This window comes from Rhinoraja longicauda, chromosome 9 (assembly GCF_053455715.1).
Source record: "Rhinoraja longicauda isolate Sanriku21f chromosome 9, sRhiLon1.1, whole genome shotgun sequence".
NCBI lineage: Eukaryota > Metazoa > Chordata > Chondrichthyes > Rajiformes > Arhynchobatidae > Rhinoraja > Rhinoraja longicauda.
The window spans coordinates 7,071,869-7,086,464 of record NC_135961.1 but is presented as its reverse complement, the minus strand read 5'-3'; the positions used below and the strand labels follow the sequence as shown (position 1 = coordinate 7,086,464).

The 14,596-nt window shown below is 43.9% G+C and overlaps 1 protein-coding gene and 1 long non-coding RNA gene across 6 annotated transcripts in view; one reads left to right on the top strand and one right to left on the bottom strand.

Moving 5' to 3' along the window:
• Positions 1–10,124, bottom strand: part of LOC144596460 (exportin-1) — a 62,408-nt gene extending 52,284 nt beyond the window's left edge. Inside the window, exons 1-3 of one of the 5 annotated variants that reach the window (XM_078404744.1) lie at positions 9,418–10,124; positions 8,003–8,111; positions 7,071–7,226 (exon numbers count right to left, since the gene is read on the bottom strand). In XM_078404744.1, coding sequence (XP_078260870.1) covers positions 7,071–7,196 — 126 coding nt within the window. In that variant the 5' untranslated portion in view covers positions 7,197–7,226; positions 8,003–8,111; positions 9,418–10,124. The remainder of the gene's footprint in view (positions 1–7,070; positions 7,227–8,002; positions 8,112–9,417) is intronic. The other 4 variants (XM_078404746.1, XM_078404745.1, XM_078404743.1 and 1 more) reach the window with 4 other exon arrangements.
• LOC144596466 (uncharacterized) overlaps positions 9,068–14,596 on the top strand; it is a 29,678-nt gene continuing 24,149 nt past the window's right edge. Inside the window, exon 1 of the long non-coding RNA XR_013547615.1 lies at positions 9,068–9,159. This is a non-coding gene — a long non-coding RNA (uncharacterized LOC144596466). The remainder of the gene's footprint in view (positions 9,160–14,596) is intronic.

Below are 14,596 nucleotides of genomic sequence, written 5' to 3'. Positions count from 1 at the left end.
CAGGAATAAACAAGAGTTTTAGTATATAGATGTCTCAAAACTTTCTAAAGGTTCACCCCTCAGCACCCTAATCTCCAAGAAAACAATCCAATTAGTGCATCCTCTCATAGCTAACATAAATAGGCTCTTCGGCCCAACTCAGCCATGCCAACCAAGATGCCCCCATCTAAACTAGTTAAGCGAATTCCATCTGCCTGTATTTGGCTCTTTCCTATTCATGTAAGTTTTAAAATAGTTTATAGTACCTGCCTCAACTAACTCTGGCAGCTCGCTACATATACCCACCACCCTCAATGAAATCCGGACAACATCCAGGTGAACCCCTTCAACCCTCTACAAAGCTTCCGCTCCCTTGGTGCCGGTAGTGTTTTAATAATGTCACATGTACCGAGATATGCCAAAACTTTGCTTGTTATCCAGTCAAATCACATGGTACTCAAGTTCAATCAGGCCACACACAAATATAACAGGCAGTACCGAGAGAGAAATACCAGAGGGCAGAATACAATTTTACAGCTTTATAACATTAAAGGTATAGAGTGCAGATTATTTTAAAGTGCAAGGGCGGCAATGGGGTAGGTTGGAAGATTGGGAACACACCCTTAGCTTATAAAAAGACCACTCAGTAGCCTGTTATGCGAAAACAGCCGTTCCTGACACTGATAATACATGCTTTCAAGCTTTTGCACCTTCTGTCCGACAGGGCTATAAAATGGTCCACGAAGTGTGGGAGGACTTCACGCTACATCCACAACTTTGTGCAATGGCTTGCTGTCTTGAAAAGACAAACCAAGCTGTAATGTATTTCAATAGGATGTATTCACAAAATGCTGGAGTAACTCAGCAGGTCAGGCAGCATCTCGGGAGAGAAGGAATGGGTGACATTTCGGGTCGAGACCCTTCTTCAGACGTCTCGACCCGAAACGTCACCCATTCCTTCTCTCCCGAGATGCTGCCTGACCTGCTGAGTTACTCCAGCATTTTGTGAATAAATCGATTTGTACCAGTATCTGCAGTTATTTTCTTATACTTTCAATAGGGTGTATTTGATGGTGTATCTGTAAAAGTCAGTAAGAGTTATTGAGAGAACTGAAACTATTTTATTCTTCTGAGGAAATACAGGCTTTGGTTTATCTTTCACAACTTTAATGCAGTAGGCCAGGACAAGTTGTGGTGACATTTACATCGAGGAACGTAGCTACGCCATCTTGTTTCCTGAATATCAATAATGAGTTCTCTTCATTATCCCACTCACACCAAGGAAGATTGTTGGCTTGACAACATGTGGCTAAGCTCTCCACCCCCTTCCTGTAATTCATCTCATTGTTTGAGCCCTGGCCCACTACAGTGTTCCCTTTTGCAAATTTATCAATAGAGTTAGAGCAAAAGATGGCTGAGGGTCCAGTTGCAGAGTGTACTGTTTTGGAGGTGAGTTTGGTTGGGATTTATGACATTATAAGCAAAGCTATAGTCTGGTGTAGGTGTAAAGGGACACAGTGGGTTCAAGCAGACAATAGGTTAAAAGCAGCAGCAGGTGAAGGCAGATAGTATGATGATCGTTAAGGCTGGGTCAAAGGCCTCACTGAAATCTGGTTGAAACTGAATAATACCAGTGTCAGTCACCAGTTACATGTAAAAGTGAACTGAAGTGGACCCATGCCTGGATACTACATAGCAACCACTACAGATTCCACAGTGGGAATTTAGCATTTAGTAGTACTTATGGTAAATACAGAACAGCACCCGCACACAGTAGAGCAAGACGTGACAAAAATGAATTACTTCATCTCATGTACTCACTGCACATGCACGGTAGAGATAACAGTTGAGCAGTTAAGAAATATTTTTTAAATGTGTACACTTCTCAAAGTCCCCTCCTTTGTGTTCAACTTTTATTTGCCACGCTTTGCCCTGTCCGACCTCTTTCCCATGTCTACAATCAGTCTGAAGAAGGGTTCTGACCTGAAACATCACCTATCCACGTACAAGGATGCTGCCTGGCCCATTACTCCAGCGCTGTTGTTTTTTGTAAATCAGCACCAGCCTTGTTCCTTCTTTCTACATCATCCTCCAACATTTCCACCATCATTTCCTTCAATGAGATCCTACCACCAGTCAAATATTCCCAACCCCATCTCTTTCCATTGGCACCACTCGCTCCGCAACTCCTTGTTCATTCATCGCTTCACATCTAAACCACCCTCTCCACAGGTATTTTTCCCTTGAAATGGCAGATGCAGCAAAACCTCTCCCTCCACTTCCTCCCTCACATCCATCCAGGGACCCCTGCAGCCTTTCCAAGTGAGTCAAGGGATCACGTGCACCTCTTCAATCATAGAAACATAGAAAATAGGTGCAGGAGTAGGCCATTCGGCCCTTCGAGCCTGCACCGCCATTCAATATGATCATGGCTGATCATCCAGCTCAGTAACCTGTACCTGCCTTCTCTCCATACCCCCTGATCCCTTTAGCCACAAGGGCCACATCTAACTCCCTCTTAAATATAGCCAATGAACTGGCCTCAACTACCTTCTGTGGCAGAGAATTCCACAGACTCACCACTCTGTGTGAAGAAATGTTTTCTCATCTCGTCTCGGTCCTAAAAGACTTCCCCCTTATCCTTAAGCTGTGACCCCTGGTTCTGGACACCCCCAACATCGGGAACAATCTTCCCGCATCTAGCCTCTCCAACCCCTTAAGAATTTTATATGTTTCTATAAGATCCCCCCTCAGTCTTCTGAATTCCAGCGAGTACAAGCCTAGTCTATCCAGTCTTTCTTCATATGAAAGACCCGCCATCCCAGGGATCAATCTGGTGAACCTTCTCTGTACTCCCTCCAAGGCAAGAACGTCTTTCCTCAGATTAGGAGACCAAAACTGCACACAATACTCCAGGTGCGGTCTCACCAATGCCCTGTACAACTGCAGTAGAACCTCCCTGCTCCTAAACTCAAATCCTCTTGCTATGAATGCCAACATACCATTTGCTTTCTTCACTGCCTGCTGCACCTGCACGCTTGCTTTCAATGACTGGTGCACCATGACACCCAGGTCACGTTGCATCTCCCCCTCTCCTAATCGGTCACCATTCAGGTAATACTCTGCTTTCCTGTTCTTGCCGCCAAAGTGGATAACCTCACATTTATCCACATTATATTGCATCTGCCATGCATTTGCCCACTCGCCCAATCTATCCAAGTCGCTCTGCAGCCTCCTAGCATCCTCCTCGCAGCCAACACTGCCACCCAGCTTCGTGTCATCCGCAAACTTTGAGATGTTGCATTCAATTCCCTCGTCCAAATCATTAATATACACTGTAAATAACTGGGGTCCCAGCACTGAGCCTTGAGGTACCCCACTAGTCACTGCCTGCCATTCCGAAAAGGACCCGTTTATTCCTAGTCTTTGCTTCCTGTCCGCCAACCAATTTTCTATCCACCTCAACACTGATTCTCATTCTCAATCCTCATTCTGCTGCATATGTATGGTGCTACCAACATGGCCTCCTTTACCAAGCATGTGAATGAGGTAAAAAAAAAAAGAGAAAAAGAGCCGAGCGCTTGCGTACAGTGGGGGTAAAAAAATAGGAAAATTTACACACAAAATTACCAGCTTCAATCCTCAGTGCATTTCAAAGTAAAAACAAACATTACAAAATAATGTGAACATGTCACTGTATTCTAATAACATTTAAGTAAATTCGCACATTAAATGATAATCAGCCCAAAAAGGTGGTAATTGGTGTTTCTGCTGTGTTTTATATATTAACCCTGTCTTAATTAATTTAGTTACATAATCTTGCTCTTAAATTTAATATTTACTCATTACAGTTCCACCACTGATTTTCTGGCACTCTTGGTTCCAGAGCTTTGCTGATTTATCCAGCAGGCCAAGGAAGTCAGCTATGGCAATAGATTTGCTGGCTCCAGCCGGGCTGCAGTTCCAGAGCCCCGGCCGCAGGTTGCAAATTCAACCCACCGATCGGCCGTGGAAGTCCCGATGAGTTCGAGATTGGCTGCCTTGCCCAGCCTCGGTGCCACATTTATGGAGAGACTTCCAGGGCGCCGGGGGATTTCTCGCGAAACCCCTAGCAACCTCTAACAGAACGCTAGTGTTTATTACACGTCGTTTATTATTTTTCTTTCTTTTTTTCGATCCGATTTCTCCGTTTATTTGGCAAAGTGAAAAACGAGGAAATCATGCAAAAAGCACAGAAAATGGATCTTAAATACGCGGAAATCCGGAAAATTCACACGCCTGCTTTACCAGGAGCAAGACCACTAGATGACCGTTTCTCCGAACACTTGCGCTTGGGCTGTCTAGGCCTGCAGATTTCATGGTGGCCAACTACTTTAACCCCCCTTTCCATTCCCATGCCAGTCTCTGACCTGAGCCCCCTCCATTGCCAGAGTGAGGCCACACACGAAGTGGAGGAACAGCACCTCATATTGGATAGCTTAAAACTCAACAGCAGGGACACCAAATGCTCCAATTTCAGTTAACACTCCATCCCCTCCCTTCCTTGTGCTTCACCTGGATCCATACCCATGTACGATACGATTTGACAAGGTCCCACACAAGAGATTAATGTGCAAAATTAGAACACATGGAATTGGGGTAGGGTATTGACATGGATAAAGAACTGGTTGGCAGACAGGAAGCAAAGAATAAGAATTAACGGGTCCTTTTTAGAATGGCAGGCAGTGACCAGTGGGGTGCCGCAAGGATCAGTGCTGGGACCCCAGTTATTTTCAATATATATTTCCGATTTAGACAAAGGAATTAAATGTAGATGCTATAAATGTAAATGGAGGATGCTATGAGGCTGCAGGGTGATTTGGATATGTTGGGCGAGTGGGCAGATGCAGATAAATGAGAGGTTATGTGAGGCGGGCGATGAAGAAAACAAATGGCACGTTGGCCTTCGTAGTGAGAGGATTTGAGTATAGGAGCAAGGAGGTTCGACTGCAGTTGCACAGGGCCCTGGTGCAACCACACCTGGAGTATTGTGTGCAGTTTTGGTCTCCTAATTTGAGGAAGGACATTCTTGCCATTGAGGGAGTGTAGCATAGGTTCACCAGGTTACTTCCCGGGATGGCGGGATTGACATATGATGAAAGAATGGATCGACTGGGCTTATATTCACTGGAATTTAGAAGGATGAAGGGGGATCTTATAGAAACATGTAACGTTCTTAAGGAATTGGACAGGCTACACGCAGGAAAAATGCTCCTGGTGTTGGGGGAGTCCAGAACCAGGGGTCGCAGTTTAAGAATAAGGAGTAGGCCATTTTGGACCGAGATGAGGAAAAACTTTTTCACCTAGAGTTGCGAATCTGTGGAATTCTCTGCTACAGAAAACAGTGGGGGCCAATTCACTGGATATATTCAAGAGAGTTAGATTTAGCTCTTAGGGCTAACAGAATCAAGGGATATGAAAAAGAAAGCAGGAACGGGGTACTGATTTTGGATGAACAGCCATGATCATATTGAATGGCAGTGTTGGCTCGAAGTGCCTACTCCTGCACCTATTTTCTATGGTAAAAGTTTATTTACCCAGGAGGGAAATTAATCTGCCAACTGTCATAAAACACAAAATACACTAAATTAAAGTGATGAGTGGAAAGGATTGGGGATGTGCAAAGATTGGGGAGGAGGGGGTCAGTCTATGGCACAACAGAAGAGGGCGAGGGGGGGGTTGTACAATTTTTCCCATCCCACACATATACTTTCTACTGGCTTGTCCCATCCCCATCATTTTGTTCCCTATTACAATTAATCAGAAGAGGGGTCCCAATGGGAAACATCTCCTATAACACGTCTTCTACAAATGCGCCCTGACCCACTGAGTTACTTCAGCATTGTGTTTAAAAAAAATTTTTTTTTAATCATCTGAGATGGTTGAGTCAATTCAGAAGCTCGTGCAAAGTGAGAGGGCAGATCTTGAACCAATGGAATGGGGTCCAGGACAAGACAAAGCCTACAATGATTTAAAGGAAGCCTTAACTAGCACACCGGCATTGGGCTTGCCAGATCACCAGATTTTGCCAATTATCTGATTAACCAGATAATCAGATATATAATGCCATTGATGCTGAAAGCTCAATACGGAGGACGACTAGAGACCAGAGGTATATCATTCAACTAAAAGCAACCCAGTAACAGTAGCAGTGCAGTTTTGTGGCTGGCATCGATTGCAGCTCATGGGCTAAGAAGGCGAGTTAACCAGTTATGATGAATGGGGATATAATTTTGAGGACTAAATACATCATTGTGCATTTTGTAAACACTGGAAACTAAAAACTAAATCAGTCATGGGACTAGATGGGAATTGATTCTGTTGTTTCGGGAACTTTTTTTAAAAACTAAACTTTTACCATATTTTGTCATCCAAGATACCTGATCTTTGCCATCCTTATTATTCACTGTCACAGGAACCCTTTGGACCTGTACTCCAATTCATCTCATTGGGAGTATAATCTTTTAAAGGAGTCTCATGTCAAATTTAAACTTGCTCTCCCCAGTTCCTGCCTCATAACCTTTTTCAAATAGTCTTCCCCCATTTTGCACTTTCACCCAAGAACCAATATTATCCATAATCACCTGAATACTGACTGAATTATGTACACAATGATGAATTTCATATTGACAACGGTGTTACCAAAGAAAGAATGTAATTTAGGAGCAATGCATTAGGCTTGATATTTATTTTAGAAACAAAGGAAACTCATGGGTAATGTAAGTGAGACACATAGGATTACAAGAACCCTCGACAATGTAAAGAGAAAAAGACACGAGGATAAACAAGAGGTATGGATATGCTAATTAGTACATAACCATCAAATGGGCTCTCTTTCTCTCCCCATAAGTTTGCAATATCATTCCAATGCTGATATTAACCAATAATTATCTGTGCAGTATAGAACTTCCCCGTTTTAAAAGAGTAATACCATTGCTTTCTCGTAACTCATCTGATAATTCAGCAATCCACAAGCACTTGCCCAACTCACTACGAACTGCAATCCATTTAAAGTGATATTTTATCATGCTGGATTTAAATTTGATTGTTACCTGTGTCCCTTCTCCATGGTACAGGCAATTTACCACATTGTCCAAAAGGTTTATATCAAGTTTCTGAGTGAAGTCCAGCAGCTGGCGAGCTGCGTGGTCCGCTAAAATAGTCATTATGGCTGGCATAGATCACTGCAAGAAAAAACGATGTAATTCCTAAATGAATTAAAAAGAAAAATAAAGTTAGAACTTTCAGTTAAGTACTCAAGAGCCAGTCATTGCATAAACCCAAGTAGTCAAGTTGACATTAGCAACTTCCCAATCAAAGTAGTACCTGTCATCATTGCCTTGTCAGTTGCATCACTGCGGACTCACTCCGCATTAACGTACAAAATTGATGTTTAAATTTACCGCTTATTTTAGATGCAAATCTGATAGGACGTATAATTGCACTGTTATGAGATGAGAAAAATGCTTTTCTTTCAGAGTACTTCAGAACACAAGAGATTTGATGTAGCATGCAACAAAGTTCAAGTCACAATTTACCTTGGAAAATAATTATTCTTTTAGTTAAAGCACACTATTATTTGGTCACTTTCAGCAACCAGATACTAGTCATTGGGAAGGCAATGTAGTTTCAAAAGCAATTGCCTCCTCCCTGCTTAGGTATAAAAGAATATCTGCTTATCCTTTTAACGAGTAAATTAGGATTCACGTAATCAAACTAGAAAAACTCTGTAAAATCTGGAAATTGCCAAGTTGTGAAATTCATGGAAGACCATCTCATGGATCTATCTACATCTGACATGATACCCTGACTTTACACTAAGCTGAATCTTCAGTATATTGACAACGGTGTGGAGGAACAAGAAAATACCCACTCCTGTCACTATGCTGCAACTCTCACTACAAAATACACTGTGGATGTCAGACAATGACAGGACTGGGCTCAGATGTGATACACCACAGTGAAATCGCCTGCCAACACTCACTGTCTAGGTTGGTACTGAACAGCAACCACTTAGGCAAGATACCAGAGGATGCCCAACGATATGGAACAGTACCCCCAGTACGAGTCAACATCTTCAGGGAAGTAGTAAACTGGAAAACACGTTGGCAAATGTACACAATTTAAATTGTAATGCACAAAATCGAGTCAATACAAAAATATTACAATTTATAGCAACTAAATGGGCTATAAAATGATCTGCACTCAGAATGGGAAGGGGGAAATTTACAATGAAATTCCTTTATTGTTGTACTGATTAAACAATCTGAAAGATACCAAACCATCACTTGCATCCACAAAATGTGAACATACCAATCAATACATTAGATAGCTGGGATTGTTATATATCAACAGAACGTGCTGGTGAAAAAAACCAAAATCAGTGTCAGTATGTGGGGCAAGAGAAGCGGTCAATGTTTTGGGTCTGCGGCAACGGGTCACAGACCCAAAACATCAATAGTTTCTCTTTCCATCCACACTGCCTGAATAGTTGCGTTTTTATTCCAGATTTCCTGCTTCTAGTTTTTTTTTGCAACATTTCAATCCTTCCTATAGCTTGTTTGTGTATCAACTCAGGCCCAAATTGTTTCCTAGTATGTCAACAACTGCAACATTTGCAGAACTGAATTCCAAGTTTCGGCTGTGTGTAACAAATATCAGTTTAAAAATGCGTGCACACGTGCTGCTGTCCCGCCAGTTTCACTGCGTGGCTATTGTTGAAGATATTCACATTGACCATTTGAAAAAAAAACCTCAAGACCTACTAATAAAAGTTTGCACATAACCATTCACCAAGCTCTCCACTGGTCTTGCTTTTACCCTGACAACAAAACTCAACGGTGTACCATCCTTCGAGCAGAGCCAATTATTAGAAAGTTAACTGTTTGCAATTTATTAAAAAGTTGACACACACAAAAAAAATAATATTGTCTGGGGGTTATTTGTGAAGCACGAGTGCCCTCCTTTGATTTGGTGGGGGGGGAGGGAGGGAGAGACAAGTCAGGTCATCACGAGTCTCGGTGCATCGATGCCGCCGTCAGCCGCGGCCGTTGCTTCTGGATTGTTCCACGGCAGGCGGGGCAGACGCGGGACGGGATTTAAACATCCACACGAGCGGGAGGCTCGGGAGGGGAGAAAGCGGTAGGTCGGCCGCCCGCCCCGTTGTTGCAGTTGCGGTCCCCACCCCCCTCCCATATACACACACACACACACACACACAGCGGCTCCGTGCGGTGGACGCGGGCCGTGCAGACCGACCGTCCACCCCTCCCCTGTAATATTCCCTCCCTCGTCGGCAGTCTTTCTTCCCTCCCTCCCGCTCAAAACAGCGCCTTTTCAGCCAGGCCTCTGCACCCGCCGCGCGTAGTGAGACATATCCGAAAACTTATGGACACTCACCCCAATACGGTATTTCGGTTAAACCGCACCGCAGGCCTCCTCCACTTCTAAAATGAACGAGCTACTTGGCTCCGACCACGCACCCGGCCGAGCGAGCGATGCCTCTCTCTCTCGCAGCAAAGGCAGGATCTTACCCCCTTTTGCGCGCAGAGTTTGGTGAACCGAGGGGGGGCAAGAAGAGTGGGGGGGAGAAGGGCAGGGAAGGGGGGAGGAGGAGGAGGGGGGAAAGCAAATGGCGGGAATTTAAAAAAAATACAAGCACGCACGCAAGGTCGACTGTCTCTTCCCTTCTTCGTCTTCTTGGTCCACACTCGAGTTTAAAAACGACAAGGACAGTCAGTACTTGCACTCAGTCGGCCGCGATTTAGAACACTGACTCTCCGCCGCCGCCGCCGCTGCAGCAGCAAACTGCGTTCAAAAATGTGCGCGTTAATAGTTACAACCAGCGGGCAAACGCTGACATCAACCGCCGTGACATTTGCTGCTGCTGCTATTTCTTTTCCTCGAGAGAGAGATTTTGTTTTTATCCCCTCCGATTCATTCTCCGCGGCCGTTTCGGTGGCGGACTGTGTTGGACGAACAACCTCCAAACCTTCTCCGGCACAGCTAGTAACCGGTTGTGACCGGTTCAGACTGGGAGATTCCATCTCGGTTTAGTTTTCTGCCGATAGGGCGTCAGCCTCGCAGGCCCGGCCCGCCGCCGCCGCCGCCGACCCCCCCACGTTACGTCACGTCACGTCAGGTCGCGTCACGTTACGTCGCTTCACGTCGTGTCCCCTCACGTCACGTCGTGTCCCACCCTGACTGGCTGTGCCAAGTCAAGTCAAGTCAAGTCAAATTTATTTGTCACATACACATACTCGATGTGCAGTGAAATGAAAGTGGCAATGCCTGCGGGTTGTGCACAAACAGGTTGCTCACTCACAGTCCTCCTCCTCTGTCCCCTCCTCTCCTATTCCTTCCCCTCCTCCAATTCCTTCCCCTCCTCCAACCCTTTTCCCACCCTCTTCCTTCCCCCTCCTTCTCCCATCCTCCCTTCCTCTCCTCCCACCCTCTTCCTTCTCCTCCCACCCTCTTCCTTCCCCCTCCTTCTCCCATCCTCTCCTCCCACCCTCTTTCTTCCCCTCCCACCCTCTTCCCTCTCCTCCCACCCTCTTCCCTCTCCTCCCACCCTCTTCCCTCTCCTCCCACCCTCTTCCATCTCCTCCCACCTCCACCCCCCCACCTCCATCCTTCTCTCCCCTTCCTTATCCCCCCATCCTTCTCCCCCCACCCCACCCTTCTCCCCTCCCACCCCCATCCTTCTCCACCCTCCCCACCTCCATCCTTCTCCACCCTCCCCATCTCCATCCTTCTCCCCCTCACCTCCATCCTTCACCCCCCCCCCTTCTCCACCCAACATCCTTCTCTCCCCACACCCCACCTCCATCCTTCTCCCTCACCATCCTCCTCCCACCTCAATCCTTCTTGCCCCCACCCATGTGCTGATTGAATGGACAGAGTACCTCATCTCCCTCCCCTCTATCCCTCATCTCCCCCCCTCCCTGGGCAAAGTACAAGTCATTTTCTGCGCTGAATAGAAATGTCAACATATACGCCATATTAATTAAATGGCCATAGGTTTGAACATAACAAATTAGTGAAATATTGGAATAAATAGGGAAAAGTTTACACACAAAAGTTTACATTCATTTTTCCTTAACAAGTACACTTTGTTTATTTTAAAGAATAAAAGAAAATGTGTACGTTTGGGAGCAAAATAGACAGATATGGTCCATATAACGTTATTGTAATGACAAAATTAAGTGTTTATATATCTGTAGGTTGATTTATTTAAGAACATTTATCTTGCTTTAAAAACACTCAACAGTATCGCAACCTACCAGTTAATAACAAATGGAAATATGGAACTGCAGATAAAAAATTTCAAAAATAGACACAAGGTGTCTGAGTAACTCAGCGGGTCAGGCAGCATCTCTCATGAACACGGAGAAGCAACATTTCGGATCGGAATCCTTCTTCAGGCTGATTGTAGTTGGGTGAAAGCTAGAAAAGAAGTGGATCCAGAACAAAGCCTCGCATATGATTGGACAAAGGCCAGAGATGAGAAGATGAAAGGTAGAGTTTAGAGATACAGCCTGAAATCTGACCCTTCGGCCCAGTAGTCCACGCTGACCATCAATCACTTATTCTCATTAGTTCCATGTTATTCCACTAGATGGTTTTGGATTAAGAGGGCTGATCCATGGGCAGTTGCTGCTGGGACGTAAATCAGGGCCGGATCAACCCCGGCTGGGTCGCCTGGGGGAGGGTGTCTGATGTTGTGAGACCCGAAACACCCAATGACCCCAGGTCACATCACTGAGGATGCGTCCCAGTGCATCCAGAAGATGTACCTTGCACATTGAATGCATCCTTGTCACCTCCCCCTCAGCAAACAATGAACCATTCTACTTTTCCTTATCATCCTCTGCTTTATCTGTTGTTTTCATATCTTACCATTCCATATCCCTAGTCTCCTACTGACACTCAGGCTGAAGAAGGGTTTCGACCTGAAACCTGAAACGTCACCCATTCCTTCTCTCCAGAGATGCTGCCTGATCAGTTGAGTTGCTCCAGCATTTTGTGTCTATCTTCAGTGTAAACCAGCATCTGCAGTTCCACACAAATGTTACTACACTTTCTTTTTCCTCCAATTTGTTCTTATAGTACCGTAACTTACAACCTGATCACCTGACAACAATTTGTTTGACCGAATCTGGCTTTCACGTGAGACCCAGTCGTTCTCTAAATTACAGCTCAGATCGGGACATCACACAAAGATCATTTCTTAGAGCAGTGGTCAGTTTATTCAAGGCCCAAACAGTGTATATTGGAAAACACTCAGAGAACCCAAAGTGCTTCATTGACCCACAGCACTTACAACCTTTTTACACTCTGCGACACAACGGTTACATGCGGAATTTAGTGACCAACATTTCCTTGTGATCATATCATCATATCATATCATATCATATATATACAGCCGGAAACAGGCCTTTTCGGCCCTCCAAGTCCGTGCCGCCCAGTGATCCCCGTACATTAACATTATCCTACACCCACTAGGGACAATTTTTTTTTACATTTACCCAGCCAATTAACCTACATACCTGTACGTCTTTGGAGTGTGGGAGGAAACCGAAGATCTCGGAGAAAACCCACGCAGGTCACGGGGAGAATGTACAAACTCCTTACAGTGCAGCACCCGTAGTCAGGATCGAACCTGAGTCTCCGGCGCTGCATTCGCTGTAAAGCAGCAACTCTACCGCTGCGCTACCGTGATCTTTTATTCTTTTCCCTCAGGTACTATAACCTTCTATTCCCTGTTATTTAGAAAACCATTCTCCAATTTTTCTGACAAATGGGTGCAATAGAGTGATTTATTTTACACCATGATCAGTTTTATTGTCCACAGCCTGGTTTACAACATCTTATGTTTACCTTTATTTTCCAGCTCGCTGTGCCTTGCAATCTAAACACTTCCAAAATCGTTATTGCCTTTCCTACCTTGATCTTTAGGGTTAGCTTTTTCCCCACCATGCTTCTCCAGAATGTAAGCTCGTGGGTTAAACAAAGTTGCCCAATTTTCTTAGAATGTCCATAATTTCCTCCATCAGTTCATTTCATCATTTTTTAATGTTCCTTCTCAATTAAATAGTAAAAGTCACATAGTTGCTTTGTAACTGTGAATTCAACTGTTTAATCTTGAAAGAACACAACAAAAGAAAAGCATTAGATTGCCGGTGAGAGAGCTTGACTTTGTACTTCAACTTTTGGCCAGTTTCCAGCTCTTGCATTTCATCTGAGACAGGTTATGGGGAAAGAAGAGGAAAACCTAGTTCATAAAACCACATCACCTGTTGTTGGAATATTATATTTCATTGATTCAATCATAGAGTTCTGGGGCAAACAAGATAATGTTCATTACTCTGAGAAGTATTGTAAGGATTGTAAGAAGTGAAGGATCAATGGAATAATACAGATATATATACGAATAAGAAAACATTAATTTACAGTTTCATTAATTTCTGTACAGAGGTGTCAGTTGTTTCTGATTTACATAGATAATTACTGAATGTTTGGTAAACCTGCTTTTTGAAGATCCCTCCCTCCTTCCATCTTTCTCCTTCCGAATCCAGCCCAATGATGCTTCAGTCTCTCTATTTTCTCACCCAATTTCCCATTATCCTCTGTTATCCACCCCTTACACTTACTGCCACAGGTGCCTTGAACAGGGGTTACAATCATTTGGACACTTACAACAGAGATGAGAAGTAATGTCTTCATCCAGAGGCTGGCAAATCTTTGGAATACTCTAAACATAAGGGTGAAGAGGCTCAGTCATTGAGTCCATTTCAAACAGAAATATATTCATTGATGTAAAAGAAGTCAAGTAGTTTGGGGATTGTGCCATGGTTTTATTGAATTGTACTGCAAGTATGAGGGGCTGAATGGACTACCACAGTTTCTGTTTTATGTTCATATGTTCCCTTCCTTTTTCTCTGTTCCAACCCATCATCTTCCCTCCTTTTCCCTCTCTCACTCACTTCTCCCTTGTCCCTCACTCTGACACTTGCTTCTTTCTCCCATTTTGATTTCCCTTTCCATTCTCACTCTTACACCACCCCCCCCCCCATTAGTATTTCCAACCCCTCTTAAAAATCACTTGAAAAAAATTGTTGTTGGATTTGACTTTACATTAGGCCAAAAGACCAAAACATAGCAATTACATAGCTCAGAATATATGATTGCAAAGAGATTCAGTATGATTTACTATGAGGAAGAGGTAGGCCATCTTTCAGAGGATTTGGGATTTGATAAGAATATTTTTTCTCCTAACAGTTATAATAAATAGATTAAAGGTTTCATTTCCTTTATTGCTATCAATTCTGCCCCCAAAATCATGTGAAATCAAAAACATATCAAAGTTCATGAGTGTACTTAAACTTACTTTTTAGTCCTTGATTTATAAATCTAACACATTATATTTGCCAATATGCTTACTGTGCACCATTCAAATTTTAACACAAGAGGTACTTGTGGAAAGTGATTCAGTTGAATTCAGTGATTCAATAAGCACAAACACATTTCTGGAGGAAAACATTTCCAGTTGGGTCCCTTCTTCAGACGGAACAATGAA